Genomic DNA, 18,950 nt, shown 5'->3' with positions numbered 1-18,950 from the left:
GGTTGCTAACATAATGGCCACTGGAGGCTTACATAGTCATTAACTTCAGGGGCCGTGGGATTAGTCGAGGTGCGCGTAAGCTGACCCGGACATCTACGTTAATAAAAAAAAATATTGAAAAGAAGAGTACATGGACCCAAAGATAAACATATATCTAAAAATCCTAAGTATATGAATAATGTTACGAAGCTAGTTAACCTTCAATAAGTCAATATAAAATATTTGTCCATGCAACGAAAGGTTGTTTTGCCACAAACAAACAAAGTGAAAACTCATGTTTATTCTTCAACTTGTTGCAGAAATTTACAACTAAAAAAATATGATATATTATTCTCTAACTGACCCTAATGAATCCCTTTTGTGTTGCAAGGTAATAAATTTAAACTAATAATCAACTAATATAAATCTAATAATAAAATGAATTCCTAAACAATGTCTAATAAGATAGAAAAAAAATCCAAAACAAATAAATAAACAAGATAATAAAACAAACTCTTTATGATAGAATTCCTCTATATAGCCAAAATCTCAAATTTTAGCACATTATTGGCATATTTTAGTCTTGACTTCAAACATGTTATTTTTTTTTCTGAATGAATTAATGGGTCTGCCATATATATTTGAAAATTTTGAGATGTCTAGTTTCTAGCAACAACTTGTATCGCAACAAAATCTCACATATAGCTCCAGATATGTCTCCAACATTACACAAAGGTCTAATTTTGCAGATTTCATAAAATTCCTTTAGTAACTTCAACCCTCTAAAATAATATGTTCCATAAATTCATTTCATCTGAAAATTTACCACAATATATTTACATATGTTTTAGTATTTCCCTGTAAAATTTCAGCTCAATCCGATGTACGGTTTAAGAGTTATATCTGATTTTACAAAACTAGTCAGCATATATTTTAAAATCAAATTCAAACATGACATGGTTCGTATCATGTTGGATGATATCTTTTTAAAATATTAATATGGTGACATATTATATGATTTTTGTTTTTCAAATATTGAGACGATAAAATATTTGATTAACACAATTTAAATTGTCAACTATACAACTCAAGTCATAAGATCGTGATAATTTTAAGAAAAACACATCAAAATAAATTATGAAGGTCAATCATTGTTCAACCTAATGTCAAGGGACAAAATTAAAAAAAGAACAAAAACTACTCAAGTCAATTCAAGTTAACTTGCCAAAACTCGCAACTTAGATAATGAGATCGAGAAAACTTCATTGAAAGTAAATAAAAAAAAATCACGAACCCTAATTTTCAACTAACCTAATGTTGAAAAATAAAATTAAAATAAATCAATTAAAAAAAAAACCAAGAAACAACCCACGTCAACCCAAACTAACTAATTAAACTCGTGACCTGGGTCGCAAGATCATGATAACTTCATAAAAAAAAATAAAAAAAAAATTATGAAGCTCCGTTTCCAATTGATACAATGTTAAAGATTGAACTTAAGGAAAAAAAACTAAATTCACGAGATCAAGATAACTCTAAAAAAAATTAAAAAATATAACAGTGCTCAAATCCTAAAGAACTCAATATTGAAGGATAAACTTAAAAAAAAATGATTGAGATTGTAGAGGGTGAAATTGAAAAAAAAACATTCAATTAAAAAATGAAGCGAGTCAACTCAGGTCAACTTGTGAAACTCACACCTTTGATCAGTAAATTAAAATAACTTTATATAAAACAAAAAAAAAATCATGAAGCCCAATTAAAAATTATTAAATTAAAAAACAGTCCCAAAAAAATAAATAAAATCAACTCGGGTTAACTTGCCAAACCAACAATTTAGGTCAAAAGATCGGGATAACCTTATAAAAAGTAAAATAGAAAAAATTACAAAGTTCAATTTTTAACCAATCCAGTGTTGAAGGATAAAAAAAATTAACAAAAAAAAAACAATAAGTTAATCCGGAGTAACATGTTAAACTCGTGACCTGAGTCATGAAATTAAAATAAATTTATAGAAAATAAATAAAAAAAATTATAAAGCTCCAAATTCAATTGATGTAATATTCAAGGTTGGAAAAAAATTAAATACAAGATATTAATATATAACCAAATAAAAAAACAAAAAAAATATGAAACACAATTTTCAAATATAATTTAATATTAAAAAATCTAAATAAAAAAATTATATTATTAAAAAATAAAATAAAAAACACAAAATAAAATTCAAAACACTATTCTTATGAGGATGGTTACAATAATTTAGTGTTTTGTTAGTTAATTATTTCTCATTAAACAGATTTTCTCCTTTTTTTTCTCGGGTTGAAAAACTGTCGGTCAGGTTTAAAGCATTCTAGAGTCCCGATCCAGTGCTATTTAATAACCCAGCCTCACGATAACTTTCAGTAAATACCCCCGAAATCATAATTGCCCCATTACTATCTGTTGACGTGTCAACCCTGAGTGCCATCTTCTGTCAACAAACCAAGGCACATAAATGAGGCTGACACAGAAGATCCAAACCCAAACTCGAAAAAAATCAAGGAATAAACTACCAGATTCCAGATTCGTTTTCGATAGATTTAAGTCTTTAACAATAAAATCATTACTAAGCAAGCGGTAATGGAAGCATCTTTGCTCATCGCTTGAAGCCAAAGCCTTACCCTTTAGTGTTGGGAAAAAGTTAAATTAATTTACTGAAAACCCCTCTCGCCATTTAAGCCAATTAAAAAAAAGAAAGAAAAAATAACCTGGCTTAAGATTTTTTTGAAGAAAGGGAGGGACAGAGGGGAGGGATCAAGTAAAATCTCTCTCTGTCTTTCTCCCTTTCTTTCTCAAACTACCATTCAAGAGAATAGTCACGATATCTACCACCTACCACCTCCCACCTCTTTATTACATTCTTTATTTGGCTTCTTAACACGAAAAAACTTTCGTGTTAAGGAACCGAAACACTGGCAGGAAAAGTAATTTCTTTCAACTGCTCAGGTCCAATTAGTTTGTGTGTTCGTGTCGTATTCATCATTGAGAAGAAACTAGCGTTGCTGTGCCGTACAGCTTGTCATGCAGTCCTATAAGTTTTAAAAGAAACAACCGAACTGTGGTCATAGAGATGGCGAGTAGTTCCACTGCATTATCACCTCCCAAACCTTCATGGTTCACTCCAGAGAGGTACCTTTTTTATGGGTTTTGAACGTTGAGGCCTGAACAGGATTTTTTTAGTTTCAGTTTTTGGTTCCGGGCTGTGGGTTTTCTTGCATATTTTAGAATAAGATCAAAAAATATCTTATTTTGGGTATGTATATGAATATTTTTTATGCATGAATGGATGGATATTTTGGGAATTTAAAGATTGATTTTTTACGTTTTTGTGCTAGTATTAGTTTTTTTTTATAAAAAAAACCATAATTGGATTAAGGTTTCTGTAGTTGTTGAGGTGATGCATATTTAGTTTTTTCATACATCATGAGGGAAATATTGGCAAATTATGCAATTGAATTTCAACTTTTTTGTATTTATAGGAAAAGTCTTGTTAAAAACATGACACCGCTCTTGATTTTTTACCCCTTTTGTTTTCGTTATTGGATATGTTAACGTGCCGTGTTATTCGTGACGACGGACCTTGAGCCCAGATAGGCTTCTTGTGCTTTCTTTAATCTAATTTTTGTGGTCGTTCCGAGATTGGGGGAAAGTTGTTCCAGGATAAATTGCAAATTTTGTGGCCCAAATCTGAAGTGTTTTGCTTTCTAGTTGCTAAATTAGGCCTAATGAACTCTGTAATTTTCGCTTTACAGGCTGCTAGTTATCTTTTGTGTGATCAACTTGATAAATTATGTGGATAGAGGAACGATTGCAAGCAATGGTGTCAATGGGAGTCGTAGAAGCTGCTCAAAAAGTGGTACATGCACATCCGGCAGAGGAATACAGTAAGATCTATTTGGATGCTTTTGTTTGAGCCTGATACAAGTTGTATTTTTGTTTTTGGAGGATTTGGTGATTGCGGCCACTGTTTCCTTTCTTGTTCTTGGGGGAAGAAATGCTAATTTTACATGATGGCCGATCTTCCCTTTTTAAATGTGCTCTCTAATAGAAACAGATTGGACATTGTAGGTTTATTTAAAATGTTAGCATTCCATTATTTTTTACTTCGACAAAGAAAGTGTCTGTCCGTCCCCTCAAAGTAAAGATCCTTCAAGTTAACACGTGTATAAGCATATGATAACTATATTTGCATTTTGTATAAAACCAAAAAGATAAAAGTAAGTATTAGTAACAAGACAAGTATGCTAAATTTGTTCCTTACTTAACCTGCAAGGTGAAAGTTTTAGAGACTGAGAAACCAGATTCTGAATTGTGTCCTATCACTTCTGCTGTTAAGTGGCCGGGGTGTCAAACTGTAATACATTCTGCTTTATTCCTTATATACGTTGTATTCGTGCTTGCCTAATCTGGAACTTACTGTTGACGGGAAATAGCAAGCATAGATACTATTTTGCTGGGAAAAAAAACATTCTGACTAATTTTAGTTACTTGGTTTTCATAGAGGGGATTTTAACCTGAGCAATTTTGAAGATGGAGTTTTATCCTCAGCTTTCATGGTTGGACTTCTCGTGGCTTGCCCAATATTTGCATCATTAGCAAAGAGGTAATGAGCTTCTAGTTCTTTCATCCTAGCTTATGATGAATTACTATTGTTGGAAGTAAAACTTCAATATATATGATTCTAGGGAGTTGGATGGTGCGGAAAAGAAAGGGCCACTAAAGTTTACTAATTTTCAAATGAAAACATGGTCAATTATTGGAGAGACTAACATTTAATTGATATGATGGCCCGTGAGTAAAATGCACTGGTAGATAGGCTTTTGGTTCTAATATGCTGATGACAGGTCCTAGAACGGCAATGGGGGACCTCCGATAAGCATGCCTGAAACATTTCTGTCACATGAAGTTTACTTCTATTTGTCTAGGAATAGCCATCATAATACCTCGGGATGTATAAGTTAGGAATAGTGTCCCTATTTTGTGATGTTTGTAAGCACGGATGCCTATGAAGCGGCAATTATGCTATGCTAGGTGTCTTCCCTGGTGCATCGTTTTCAAGTTCAAAATGTTATGTAGATTTCATGGAGCTGGTTCAAGAAATATGCAATAAAAGTTGTTTGCCAGTTTATCAGATTATAAAATAGGATTTAGAAAGTGGGGCAAAGGGGAAGGCGAGCTAATCTAAGTCAGAAGAAAAACTAACTGACCAAACCACTGGTCAGAAACCTTACCTGATGCATGTTTCATTTATGTATTTTATTGCTAAAGTGTGTGTTTGGTAAATTGTCTATCTTTTTTCATAAACTGAAAGATCTCCCAACAGTCATCCCGTAAGAACTAGATATGCATAAAAACACAAAAATAAGTTCCTCTAGGGCTTCAATGGATCTGGAACTATCATCTTGTGGCGTAGAAGTATGAGCTTGGCATTTTGCAGTCAAGCAGGCAATGTGGACAGTTCATTGCCTTGTTTCTTGATATGGTGTAATGGAGCAAGTTACCTGCATTTATGCATTGTTGTTGCATTCACAACCACGTAGAACTAAAGGAAAGAGTATTCGACTTCTTATTCTCTTTTATAATTTGTGGCATAGAAGTTAGATTATGATTTAATTCTCATTGATTTAATTCTTTATTGAGCCCTTATGCATTCATGAAAATTTGCAGCGTGAATCCATTTAGGCTCATTGGAGTTGGATTATCAGTTTGGACGGTTGCCGTTGTTGGTTGTGGGTTTTCAATTAATTTCTGGAGCATTACAGTCTGCCGCATGTAAGTACATTATCAATCTTGTGCTGTTCTTCGTAATATTGTTTCACTAAACAATTAAATAAAATATCCTTTTATACGGGAAGAACAGTTTTTGCACATGTCAATGATAAGCTGCTTTCTCATGCACCCCAGTTCTGATGTTTTGTTCTTTTTTTAGGCTAGTCGGTGTTGGTGAGGCTTCATTTATAAGTCTTGCAGCCCCTTTTATCGATGATAACGCCCCTCCTGCCAAGGTTTCGTTTCTTTCTTTTAGATCATGCCAAATTATGTATTATTGATGATTGTTTTTTATTTCTGTTAACTTTGCATTAATTTCTTCTATGGAATTATACTTACATAAAGCTAAAACGGGTGGTATTTTTACTGTTTACAAAAACACTATTTACCCTCATATTTTACCGTGAATTACAATAGTATAATTTTTGAAAATCTTCAATTTGATCCTTGAACTCTTTTTTTTTTTTTTGCACAATTGAACTCTTTTGAAACCAGATTAGAGCTCAATTGCATGTTTTTTTTTTTGTTAGAGAGGGTTGAACTGAAAGAAAAAAAACTGAAATGAAAAAAAAAGTAACATAGGTGGCGAATTGAAAATTTTTGTTAAAAATTCATTTGAGTAGAGCCCAATTGCATGTTTTTTTTTGTAAGGGAGGGTTGAATTGAAAGAAAATGAGCTAAAATGAAAACCTGGCAACATAGGTGGTGGATTGAAATTTTTTGTCAAAGATTCATTTGCGTCTCTTATCTTTTTTAGCTATTAGGTGACCACTCCATTAAATTTTACAAAATTCAATTTTGGTACCAGACTTCATTTTACTTATTTTCAATCTTTTTTTGGTTGGAGAGGAGAGAGGAGGTCGCCAGATTCTAGCTTAAAGAGAGAAAGTATCTGTTGGTGAGGAATTTGATCACCAAAACGATCGTTTTTTGTGTTAAATGGTTCCGTATGATGGGAAGAGTTAAGATTATGTGTTTTTTAACTTGAAAAACATGTTAAAAATCATATTTGATCTCGGCGAGTTTTTTTTTGTTTCGGGTGGAGTTCGGGTTTTACAGCGGTTTTTTATGTTTTTCATGACTATAAATTGGTTTAACAAAGTCTGTATTGTGTTTCCTAGGTGTTTTGAGCCAAAAATGGGTTGAAGATGAGTTTTTTTGGGTAAAAAACAAAGGACATCGTATTCGGCCACAACAATGGCCAGATGATGCGTTGTTTGTTGATGTAGACGACGTGTCATTTTTTTTCCTGATGTATGGGGCGAATGACGCATTGTCCATCCCATTAAACTTAAAAAAATATAGGCCTGCACGTGGGCATTGCATGATTAGACCAGATGCTAGGCTGGCCTGATTTTTTTAAATAACAAAATTTATATTTAAAAAAAATAATGCATTGGTTGATAATTTTTTCAATAAATTGTTGGTTTATATTTTAATTAGTTTGTGATGATATTTTAATGATATTAGGTGTGTTTAGTTTTTAAAGAGGGAGGTATGATTTATCTATGATTTTTTCTTAATTTTACATAGTTTTTTTTTCTTTTTAAAATGTTGATTTTTATATTAGATTTTTTGTATGTGCAGCCTTGTATTTTTTTTATTCAATAAATTTTGTGTGTAGGTTTTTATTATAAATTTTATGTATTTTTCTAAAACAAATTTATTTTGATAGAGAAATTCATTAAACACAATAAGATAAATTACCTGTGTTGCGATGTTAAAAATTTTGATCTTCACTTGTTGCTTAATTTTTTACAGCATTTCAATATTAGGATGATATTTTATTTTCCGATCGTATATATATTTTTTATCATGTAAATAAATAAAAAAATAGTTTTGAAAAAAAATTATAACCCAACTAGGGTTTATAACCTGGTTCATAAGTTTGATGTGCTAGCTCGGATTACCTGGTTCATAAGTTTGATGTGCTAGCTCGGATTACCCTGTTCATAGGTTTGATGAGTTCACTCACTGACTGGATATGATTTTTTTCGTTATTTTAATTGTTTTTAATAGTTTTTTTCTCTATTTTATTCTTCAATATTGGATTAATTGGAAAATAAATTGCATGATTTATTTATTTATTTTTAGAGTTATCATTGTTTCAAATAATTTTTTATTTTTAGGTTGTAACTATATATTTTTATTATATAATTAAAAATATATTTTATAAAAAAACAAATTATTAAACTCAATGGAGTTCATGACACAATTTATTTGGTGACTGATTGAGAACTGAGACCAATCTAATATGTCATTGTTTCAATAGTTTTTTTTAAAATTATTATCTTGAAGTTTTCTTAAAAATTAAAATTATTTTTTAATCAATTATCATGATTGCATTTTAATTTGTGAAATCAATTCATTTAATTTGAGCTAATTTCTATGTAATTTAATTTTAAAATTTAAATTAGAAAAAGAATTAGGTTTCAAGTTTTTAAAATTAACCAATTAAACTAGATTTAATAACAAGGAAAAAATAATAATAATTTTGTTGCTCTAAATATTTTTTCTAACATTGAAAATAATTTATTTGACGTACATGTACATGTACATGTAACAATTTACACATATGCGGGAAAACTATGTGACTTAGCACGAAGTACATGCATTGTCCACTTATCAAATGTTTTAGTTTTTTTAAAAAAATATATTTTTTAAAGTATATTTTATTTAAAAATATATTAAATTAATTTTTTTAAAAAAAATTATTTTTGATATCAATATATCAAAACATTAAAAAAATAAATTTAAACAAAAAAAATTAACTAAAATTAAGTTTGACAAATTTAATTATGTGCACAAGAAATAAATAGAATTCCTTAATTTTATCATACAATAATTAATTTTTAAATTATACATGTTAAATTTATTAGGAGATTTAAAAAAAAAAAATATTGTTAAGTCTCAATATTTTATATTTCACTAGAAAAAATATTAATTATTCTATTTATATATTATTAATAGGTTTCATTTTTACTTGTAATTTTGATATAGTTATATGTTTCTTTTTAATTATTAAATCCGAACCCAAACTCAAGATAATTAGTTCAATGTATTTGAATTGTGAGATAAAAACTCAAAGTAACTTTTTGTAAGTCAAATCGGAAGCTATTGAAATAAATAATTTCAGAAGGTTTTGTAAGAAAAATAGGAATAAAAACAATTTTGGAAATAAGAATAAAATGAATAGATAAACAAAAGAAAAAGGATAGGCCAGCGCACCATGCCTGTGCACTTAGGACCTGGAAAACTAGAGCTGCCCCCGCTTGGGCTGGGCCTGCAGCCTAGCAAATTAAAACAAAAAACAAAAAAAAAAAAACAATTTAAGGATGACGCACCATCACTGCACCACTGTCAACACCGATATTGTCGAATCCAATGGCCAGAGCCGTTTCTCACTCCTCTCTCTCTCAACCAATAGAGCCAAGAATCAAAACATGATGCAAATGGATTACAAGAGTGAAATATAAAGGGTTCCAAAAATACTGGGATTGGAAAGAAAAAAACACCAAAAACTAGCATTTAAATGCCCTCAGAAGGTGTAAAAAGTAGCGGATTTTGTTTTATTGTGTGATATACTTCCTTCTTGTGCTGTTACATTCCATCAACTTTCATCTGCTCTGACCCTGTGTTTTACACCCTCGTTTTTGTCAGAAAACTTTATGGCTTGGAATACTTCCTTCTTGTGCTGTTATATTCCATCAATTTTCATCTGCTCTGACCCTGTGTTTTACACCCTCGTTTTTGTCAGAAAACTTTATGGCTTGGAATGTTTTACATGTTTATACCAGCTGGATACGCTGCTGGCTACGTATATGGTGGACTGGTAAGCTTATTATATGATTGTTAAGATTCTTTTCGTCAAAGAAAATCTCACTTACATATGCAGAATAGAATAGAATTACTCTGAGGAAAGGACCAGCTCTTAGTTTTTCATATTAAAAATTTATGGCATATTTCATCTGCTTTGAAACTGTCAACACCTGGGGTTACTATATAACTGTATTCTCTTATTCTCAAATAGGTTGGTGACCATTTCAGTTGGCGCTACGCTTTCTTTGGAGAGGCGGTTTTGATGCTTCCATTTGCTGTTTTAGGTTTTGTCATGAAACCTTTGCAGTTGAAAGGTGAGGGTTCTTTACATCTTGGTTTTTTGAGCTGAAGATAATTCCAGCTGATCCTAAAAAATTACTGGTACAGGTTTTGCTCCTGCTGAATCTACCGAAGCGCTGACATCCATAGAGACAACTTCTTTGGAAGTTCAAGGTGCTGTGTTTAATGATAATATGGAATCTAATTATTTTGTATAATCTATACGTTTTCTGATTTTAAAGAAATGAATAAATAAGTCAAGATTTGAAGAGAAGCCATCTCACCTGATCACTTCCACTTGAAAATCTCACAGAAAATAATGAGCTCTAAAGAAATGCAATTGAATGAGGTTTTTAAACACTTGCTTGAAGCATGTGGCTAGACAACCATGGATTTGGAAAGAAGCAACATAAATAGATGATAACGTTTATACTGTGATGGATTCAAAAAGGAACAATAGGTTGGATAAAAATCTCTAGAGTTATGTATCACGTTAGGCACCCAAGTACAGCCTCATACAACATCGTTTAAATTTTCATGAAAGAAGAGCAAGTGGACTGGTTTATCATCTATTTCTTTTTCGAAGGCCCTTTCTTTTAGGATTTTTAATGTGCCTCTATGTTCTGTTATTTAGTTTCTAATAAATTCAAGACTTTTTTCTCGTAATCTATTAACTGTGTTTACATCTGAAAGCAGATACAGATGTCTCTGTTGTCAAAGGCTCAATGAAATCTTCCAAGTGAGCTTAACTGTCCTTAGCTCATAACATGTGCGGTATAGATTGCATACTGTAATAGATATATTGCTATCTTTCCGATTTAGATTTTTTATACACCATTGTGTGTGTGTGTGCACGTGCACATCCAAGTTAGGATATGTTGGTGATTTATTGGATTTAAATTTGTTGCAGGTCAAAATGTGCATTTGTTGATTTGAAGCAATTCTCAAGATTTATGAAAGACTTGAAAGTGCTTTTGCTTGACAAGGTTTATGTAGTGAATGTTATAGGTATTCTTTTTCACGCTACTTTATGTTAACCATCAACTTTTCAGCTAGTCTTTTCTTTAAGAAGACCAAAATGTCAGGTTAAAACTAATTTCTTGTGCTCCTACTGTCTTTTCGGGTCTTATTTAGTTCATTGTCTGCCTTGATAGTCAACTCTCAGCTAGTTTTCTGGAAATTTTGTTCATTATGAGTATTTTCCAGGACATCTGCAATTTTACCATCTCTGAAATCATGCTGATTTGCTGCATCTCTGTAAACTTATTGCCTGAACAGTATCTGGCTTTTTTTATTAGGTTACATAGTGTACAATTTCGTCCTTGGTGCATATTCATATTGGGGACCTAAAGCAGGCTATAGCATTTATAACATGGTAAGCTTTCAGATTTGATGTGGCAACGACATTAAGTATAAAAGCACTGATAACACTTCCCAATACATAAATGTTCTTTTTTCTTTCTATCTCATTACTTTTATATTAAAGGTAAAAACTTTTCAAAATAAACTATCGCAAAAAGTTGAGAGTGAGTTTATGATGTATTTATTCTACTTGAAGTGGTTTTTTTGCAGAGCAATGCAGATCTGATATTTGGAGGAATTACCATAGTCTGTGGTATAGTTGGCACACTAGCAGGGGGTTATCTTCTGGATCTCATAAATTCCACAATTTCTAATGCTTTTAAGGTACGTAGTCTTGCATATAAAGGGAATGTTCTAAGATATGTTTAAGTGCCTTGTGCAATTATTTTTACAACGTGAGCTGCTATGCTGATTAGTATGGAATATCCACTATTTTGTCTTGTTTAATTGCTAAATGGTGTTTGGTATCTCTTCGGTTTTTGTTTTTTTCCATTTCTAGGGAACTCCTTTTCTCAACTAATACCCTCTTGTTCATCCAGTATTTTAAATATCCTTGCTCTCAAGACATAGTAATTTTAATTGGATGATCATGAATGATACTAAGGAGAACAAAGGTGTCAATAATTTACAGCTGATTGAAGTAATAGCTTGCACGTACTTTTGGTATTAACGAGACTCAGAATTTTCAAAATAGCTCTAGGCTATTTAAATATCTGGCTTTGAATTAGTTTATGTCTCTAAAATTATTGAACTCTTTTTTTCTCTGAAATTGTTGAACTCTTTGCAGCTTCTTTCAGCAGTTACATTTGCCGGGGCAATATTTTGTTTCAGTGCCTTCTGTTTTAAGAGCATGTATCCCTTCCTTGCCCTTTTTGCTATTGGTGAACTATTTGTCTTTGCAACTCAGGTACTAGATTTTGCTGTTAGCATCTGTTATACGTTTAGCATTTATATTGCACGTGTTTTTAACACTGTACCAAATATTTGTGTTCATTTCCAGGCTCCTGTAAATTTCATATGTCTTCACTGTGTTAAACCAAGTTTGAGACCAATATCTATGGCTATCTCCACTGTTGCAATTCACCTCTTTGGAGATGTGCCTTCCTCACCACTTGTTGGTGTTCTCCAGGTTTGCCTTCATAGATTCAATTTTTGTTTGAACGATGTGCCTTTGCTGAACTGATGTTTTTTTTTTCAGAAAAGATAAACATACATCTGTTTTTCTCCCAAAAAAAAGAAAAGAAATTGCAGGATTTTCATGAATCTTAAAGAAAAAAAGGAAGCATGGTCCTAGTTCTTTCCTGTGAGCATATTTCTCAAACTACAGAATAATTCAGTGAAAGAAAAATGACAACGAAGATAGCTAAATATTAGTGAACATAATTTTTTTCACCCGCAGCATTCTGAATATGTTATGCAGAATTTCATGCAGACCTGAAAGGGACACATGGATTTTGTCTGGAGTGTAGCTTCTTTTTAAAAAATCAGTTTTGAAGAGTATTTTGCCATTTATAAATTGGATCTATGAAGCTGTTTTATTTTGAAACTACATGCAGAGAGAGTTCATTCGAATTTGGGATTATCCATCTATCACAATATCACCTGATTTGCTGTAGTTTATACCTTCCCAGCATCAACCTATGAAGTTTAACTTTCACATCGTTAAGATTGGATTGATATTTTTATTTTATGCTTGCATGATGATAATTTTAGTTCCTCAACCTCAACAGTGGAAAATATCTTGCAGGATCAAACTAACAACTGGAGGAAGACTGCTCTTATTCTGACATTCATTTTGTTTCCAGCAGCTGTGATATGGTTTATAGGTAATTTTTCATAGTGATTCGTCAATGGTATATCAGAGTTGCATAAACTCACCATTTTGCTCTACGACAGGTATATTCCTGCACAGCGTGGATAGATTTGATGAAGCAAGTGAGCATCCTGAAGTGACTACAACTGACGGATCTAACACAACGCCTTTGCTTGATAGGAAGGCAGCAGGAACAACAGAAACAGAACCATAAAGTTTTCACTGGAATTGTGTACGGTAGTATTTTGTTTTCTGCACAATTTCTGAGCTTGTGCACGCGCAAACCCAAGTTTTTCTGGTGTATATATATATTAATCTTCCTACTGCGGATAGGAATTGATTATCTTTAATTCAATGCCTCTAAATAATCCTTGCAGATTCTAACAAAAAGTGTAATGTTTGACTTCGGCAGAACCATAAAGTTTTCACCGGAATTGTATACGGTGTCATTTTGTTTTCTGCACAATTTCTGAGCTTGTCCACGCGCAAACCCAAGTTTTTCTGGTTTATATTCCTACTGCGAATATGAATTGATTATCTTTAAGTCAATGCCTCTAATGGTGTGTGTGGGAACGATTCTAAAAATTTTGAATATTTTATTTTTACTTAAAATTAACTAAGAAATTATATTTTTAAATTATTTTGATGTGATGAAGTTAAAAGCAAAATTTTTTTTAACTATATTAACACTTAAAACATGTCACCGTGTTATTAAATTGGAAATATGACAAATAGAAAAACTATGAACCTTAATCCCAAATAAATCAAACACCAATGGATGTAACCTGGAAAAAAAATCAATTACATAAAAAAATTAAAAAAAAAATAAGGATGGAAACCGAAATAAAAAATAAATTCGAGGGCATTTAAAAATTTAAAAGGAAAAAAACAATTAACAAAAGGAAAAAAAATCAAAAGAATGAATGTTAAGTTGAAAAAAAAATAAAAATATAACAACATATACTTTGATTAAATGATGAAATTAAATACTAATAAAACTTTAATAAAAAATCAAAGTGTAAAAATGGTCATTCAAAAGAACAATGACCGAATTGAAAAAAACAATATATGAAAAATTGTAATTTAAAGACAAAATTAAAAACACAAAAAACTTTTTTTTAAAAGGGTGAAGGAAGAAAATAAGCAATAAAAAATATAAAAACTGAAGTTGAAAAACAAAAAAAAAAAGATAACAAACATGTACTTTAACTAAAAAAAAAAAAAAAAAGAATAGAGAAGAAATAATCACGAGTAATAAATTGTTGGTCCACCACCAACACACTTCTTACCAAGAGGAAAAGAACATGGCAGCATTTCCATTAACATGGCAAAAGGCTATTTTTGAACGACATAGTGGCATTACATGTGCTGTCGAAAGAGCACGAATGTCACCAACACGCACCCACAATTTTTTTGAATTTAATGTTAAAAATAATTATTAAATTGCTAAAAATCCCTTTATAGCCCTGTAAATAACAAATAAACCAATATGAAAATACCAAAATACCCTTGAATGCATATAAGCTACTTTGTCTTATCCAAGAGCAAAAAAATATTTTACTTAATTTAAAGTTCATGCAAAGTAAAAAAAAACTCTTGGTCAATATGTTCAAATTTCATTAACTTTGGAGGTAGAAGAATATTTTTATTGTACAAATAATCTAAAAAGAACAACAATATCCTTATTCAGTTTTTTAATAACTAATAGGTCAACGTAAAACACCAAAATACCCATGAATCTCAACTTTTCAATTTTTTTTCCATCAAGGATCATAAAAATAAATTCCCTATAACAATTCACAATAAACTATATTTATTACTATAATAAATTCATCATACATTTTAGAGTTTTGTTGCAGTGATATCCACGTATGCTAATCTAAGATAGATATTATATGATATATTAATGGTATGTGTTAACGTTTAATCTAAGATAGATCAATATTTCCATGATTTGAAAAATTTCGGTTACCATTTGTTATTTAATTTTAAAAAATTTTAAATTAATATTTTTTTTATTTTTATAATGATTTTAATATGTTGATGTTAAAAATAAAAAAATTAAAAAAACATTAAATTTGATGCTTTTAATTTAATAACTCGTGTCACAGATTCAAAAATTTACATATATTTTTTAAAAAACTCTATAATTATATTTATTTTTTTATTGAATTATTCTAATTATATAATTTGAACTGCGGCTCTAACAAGATATCCCGTTTTACCTAGGCCTAATTAGTGTTGTTATATATTTATTCGTGACTGATTTTTAATTTTTTTTTTATTTCATTTTAATACTTCAATATTATTTTTTGTATAAAAATATAGTCTGATTTCACGGTAAAACGCGGGCACGAAAGCTACTACTTCTGTGAGTGTGTGTGTGTGTGTAATTTACGTTTTAATCATTTTTATAAACGTGGGCCCAACGGGGCAATCTGAGTTCTGAGGATGAAAAAGAAAAAGAAAATAAGAAAAGCAAGGGCACAATAGAGGAGGTATGAACACTACTACTACTACTACTACATAGTAAATACGAAAAAAAAAAAGACGGCCTGGTTAAAAGTACAGGTCGGTCACGGAAAAGAAGATTCTAGTATGTCAATGTCAACATAGAGAAGAAGGATCTAGAATAAAGAACGACCTTCCCTTTTTCTATAAAACCACACTCAAGACTTCCTCTTTTTATTGCTTCAATTTCTTCCAAAACCCTAGATCTCCCTTTTCCCTCTACTATCTCTTGTGTTGGCGTGTTGTTTCGGTTTCCTTCTTTGTGAGCACAGCAAAAACAATGGCGGAGGCGGAGACGTTTGCTTTCCAAGCTGAGATCAATCAGCTGCTGAGTTTGATCATCAACACTTTCTACAGCAACAAAGAGATATTTCTTCGTGAACTCATCAGCAATTCCTCTGATGTATGTCTCATTTTATCTAATTTTCTGCTTCTGTTATCTATCTGTCTCATGGTTTTACGTTTGAATAGAGTGATTAAAATGTCGGGACTTTGATGAGTGTTGGGACTATGATTTTTTGTTTGATAAACCCTCTTGTTGTTCTGTTTTAATGACGTTAAAGATCTAAACTTTTCTTTTCTTTTTTATCGTTTTATGTATGAATAGGGTAATTAATTTATGTATTAACGTGTATTAATGTTTTTCAGTTGAATTTTGGGACTTCGATGCTTGTTTGATAAACTTTGTTGTGTTTTACTCAAGTTAAAGATTTCGTGTAATGTGGTGCGATTTGATTGGAATGGTAGAGTCAATGGGTGCGAATCAGCAGATGGTAGCAATAGCTTATGATGTTACCGTGTTTCTGTGTTTTATAGGCTTTGGATAAGATTCGATTTGATAGTTTGACTGACAAGAGCAAGCTCGATGCCCAACCCGAGCTTTTCATTCACATTATTCCTGACAAGGCCAGCAATACTCTCACTATTATTGATAGTGGTATTGGAATGACCAAGTCTGGTGAGCATCTAATTTTTGTTTGAAACCATTAATGTTTGAATTTTGTTGCAATTGTTAATTATGATTCTGTTTTTGTTTGATATCTGATTCTGCTTTTCTTCTCGTGTGTGTGTCAGACTTGGTGAACAACCTCGGTACCATTGCAAGGTCTGGAACCAAGGAGTTCATGGAAGCTGTTACTGCTGGCGCTGATGTTAGTATGATTGGACAGTTTGGCGTCGGGTTCTACTCGGCTTACTTGGTTGCTGACAAGGTTGTTGTCACCACCAAACACAATGATGATGAGCAGTATGTGTGGGAGTCTCAGGCTGGTGGTTCATTCACGGTCACCAGGGATACCTCTGGTGAGAACCTTGGCAGAGGTACTAAGATCACTCTCTTCCTTAAGGAAGACCAATTGGAGTACCTTGAGGAGCGTCGTCTCAAGGATCTGATTAAGAAACATTCTGAGTTTATTAGCTATCCGATTTCCCTTTGGATTGAGAAGACCACTGAGAAGGAGATTTCTGATGATGAGGACGAGGAAGATAAGAAGGACGAGGAAGATAAGAAGGATGAGGAGGGTAATGTAGAGGATGTTGATGAGGAGAAGGACAAGGAAGAGAAGAAAAAGAAGAAGATCAAGGAAATTTCACATGAGTGGTCTTTGGTGAACAAGCAGAAGCCCATCTGGATGAGGAAACCAGAGGAGATCACTAAAGAGGAGTATGGTGCCTTTTACAAGAGCCTTACCAATGACTGGGAGGAGCACCTTGCAGTGAAGCACTTCTCAGTTGAGGGCCAGCTTGAGTTCAAAGCTGTCCTCTTTGTTCCTAAGAGGGCACCATTTGACCTCTTTGACACCAAGAAGAAGCAGAACAACATCAAGCTCTATGTCCGCCGTGTCTTCATCATGGACAACTGTGAGGAGTTGATGCCTGAATACTTGAGCTTTGTGAAGGGTATAGTGGATTCTGAGGATCTTCCTCTCAATATTTCAAGAGAAATGCTTCAGCAGAACAAGATCCTCAAGGTTATCCGCAAGAACTTGGTCAAGAAGTGCGTTGAGCTCTTCTTTGAGATTGCCGAGAACAAGGAAGATTATGACAAATTCTACGAGGCATTCTCTAAGAATTTGAAGCTTGGTATTCATGAGGATTCTCAGAACAAATCTAAGATTGCTGAGTTACTTCGATATCACTCGACTAAGAGTGGTGATGAGTTGACCAGCCTGAAGGATTATGTGACAAGGATGAAGGAGGGCCAGAGTGATATCTATTACATTACAGGAGAGAGCAAGAAGGCTGTTGAGAACTCCCCGTTCCTTGAGAAGCTGAAGAAGAAGGGATATGAGGTTCTGTATATGGTCGATGCAATTGATGAATATGCCGTGGGACAACTAAAGGAATTTGAAGGAAAGAAATTGGTGTCTGCAACCAAGGAAGGTCTTAAGATTGACGAGACTGAAGATGAGAAAAAGAAGAAAGAAGAGTTGACGGAGAAGTTTGAGGGTCTGTGCAAGGTGATCAAGGATGTGCTTGGTGACAGGGTGGAGAAGGTTGTGGTATCTGATCGTGTGGTGGACTCTCCCTGCTGCTTGGTCACTGGAGAGTATGGTTGGAGTGCGAACATGGAAAGAATCATGAAGGCACAAGCACTGAGGGATAACAGCATGGCTGGGTATATGTCAAGCAAGAAGACAATGGAGATTAATCCGGAGAACCCAATCATGGATGAGTTGAGGAAGAGGGCTGATGCTGACAAGAATGACAAATCAGTGAAGGACCTGGTCCTCTTGCTATTTGAGACTGCTTTGCTAACATCTGGGTTCAGCTTGGATGATCCTAACACCTTTGGCAGTCGCATCCACAGAATGCTGAAATTGGGACTGAGCATTGATGAAGACACTGCTGGTGCTGACACTGACATGCCTCCTTTGGAAGATGCTGCTGATGATGCTGAGGAGGGTAGCAAGATGGAGGAGGTTGACTAAACCCCGGCACTGCAACAGGCCCGTCTCAAGAAGTAGTAGCATCTACTAGAGTGGTCCCCTCCTATCCTTCTCCTTCATTAATCTAATCTCAGTCTTCACAATTATTGATTTTGGTTTTGTTAGGGTTTATCAAGGATGGTATCTACTTTTGTTATTAAGACATGGTTTCTTTTTCAATTTAAGCAAGGTACATGGAATTTCATCCCCACTGCCCTTTTCCTGATGTTTCGTTAAATTTTCTTTCATGCTGTCAATGTTGATATGGCACAGAAATTTGCTACTGAAAGTTCTATCCTTAACACGCTATACTACTATTGGGTTAAAAGCTGAGTTTGGGTTAAAATAATGGTCTCTACAGAAGTAGAGGCACATGCCGCCATTGTTTTACAATTCAATCATGCTAGAAGGTTTTAAAAATCATGTAGGAGAATCTATCTTAATATAACACT

The 18,950-nt window shown here is 32.7% G+C and overlaps 2 protein-coding genes across 2 annotated transcripts; both read left to right on the top strand.

Moving 5' to 3' along the window:
* The first annotated feature begins 2,718 nt into the window (after positions 1 to 2,718).
* On the top strand, positions 2,719 to 13,526 carry LOC133699663 (probable sphingolipid transporter spinster homolog 2). The gene is made up of 16 exons (XM_062123015.1): positions 2,719 to 3,147; positions 3,771 to 3,902; positions 4,520 to 4,621; positions 5,686 to 5,790; positions 5,948 to 6,023; positions 9,545 to 9,619; positions 9,818 to 9,920; positions 9,994 to 10,059; positions 10,582 to 10,624; positions 10,796 to 10,893; positions 11,184 to 11,260; positions 11,458 to 11,571; positions 12,035 to 12,154; positions 12,248 to 12,376; positions 12,995 to 13,073; positions 13,144 to 13,526. The coding sequence occupies exons 1-16, from the start codon at positions 3,089 to 3,091 to the stop codon at positions 13,272 to 13,274; spliced, it is 1,509 nt and encodes a 502-aa protein (XP_061978999.1). The 5' UTR covers positions 2,719 to 3,088; the 3' UTR covers positions 13,275 to 13,526.
* A 2,185-nt stretch (positions 13,527 to 15,711) lies between these two features.
* On the top strand, positions 15,712 to 18,709 carry LOC133699655 (heat shock protein 81-1-like). Its single transcript, XM_062123002.1, has 3 exons — positions 15,712 to 15,974; positions 16,388 to 16,529; positions 16,646 to 18,709. The coding sequence occupies exons 1-3, from the start codon at positions 15,852 to 15,854 to the stop codon at positions 18,499 to 18,501; spliced, it is 2,121 nt and encodes a 706-aa protein (XP_061978986.1). The 5' UTR covers positions 15,712 to 15,851; the 3' UTR covers positions 18,502 to 18,709.
* Positions 18,710 to 18,950: the final 241 nt, after the last annotated feature.

The sequence above is a fragment of the Populus nigra genome, chromosome 1 (assembly GCF_951802175.1).
Source record: "Populus nigra chromosome 1, ddPopNigr1.1, whole genome shotgun sequence".
In the NCBI taxonomy this organism is placed as follows: Eukaryota; Viridiplantae; Streptophyta; class Magnoliopsida; order Malpighiales; family Salicaceae; genus Populus; species Populus nigra.
This window is presented reverse-complemented; position numbering and strand designations above follow the sequence as displayed.

Bases quoted from the DNA above. Each gene is read 5' to 3' on its own strand.
- LOC133699655 (XM_062123002.1), top strand. From the start codon at position 15,852: ATGGCGGAGGCGGAGACGTTTGCTTTCCAAGCTGAGATCAATCAGCTG. The intron at 15,975-16,387 runs GTATGTCTCATT...TGTGTTTTATAG, and splicing joins TCATCAGCAATTCCTCTGAT to GCTTTGGATAAGATTCGATT. The intron at 16,530-16,645 runs GTGAGCATCTAA...TGTGTGTGTCAG, and splicing joins TATTGGAATGACCAAGTCTG to ACTTGGTGAACAACCTCGGT.
- LOC133699663 (XM_062123015.1), top strand. From the start codon at position 3,089: ATGGCGAGTAGTTCCACTGCATTATCACCTCCCAAACCTTCATGGTTC. The intron at 9,620-9,817 runs GTAAGCTTATTA...ATTCTCAAATAG, and splicing joins GCTACGTATATGGTGGACTG to GTTGGTGACCATTTCAGTTG. The intron at 13,074-13,143 runs GTAATTTTTCAT...GCTCTACGACAG, and splicing joins AGCTGTGATATGGTTTATAG to GTATATTCCTGCACAGCGTG.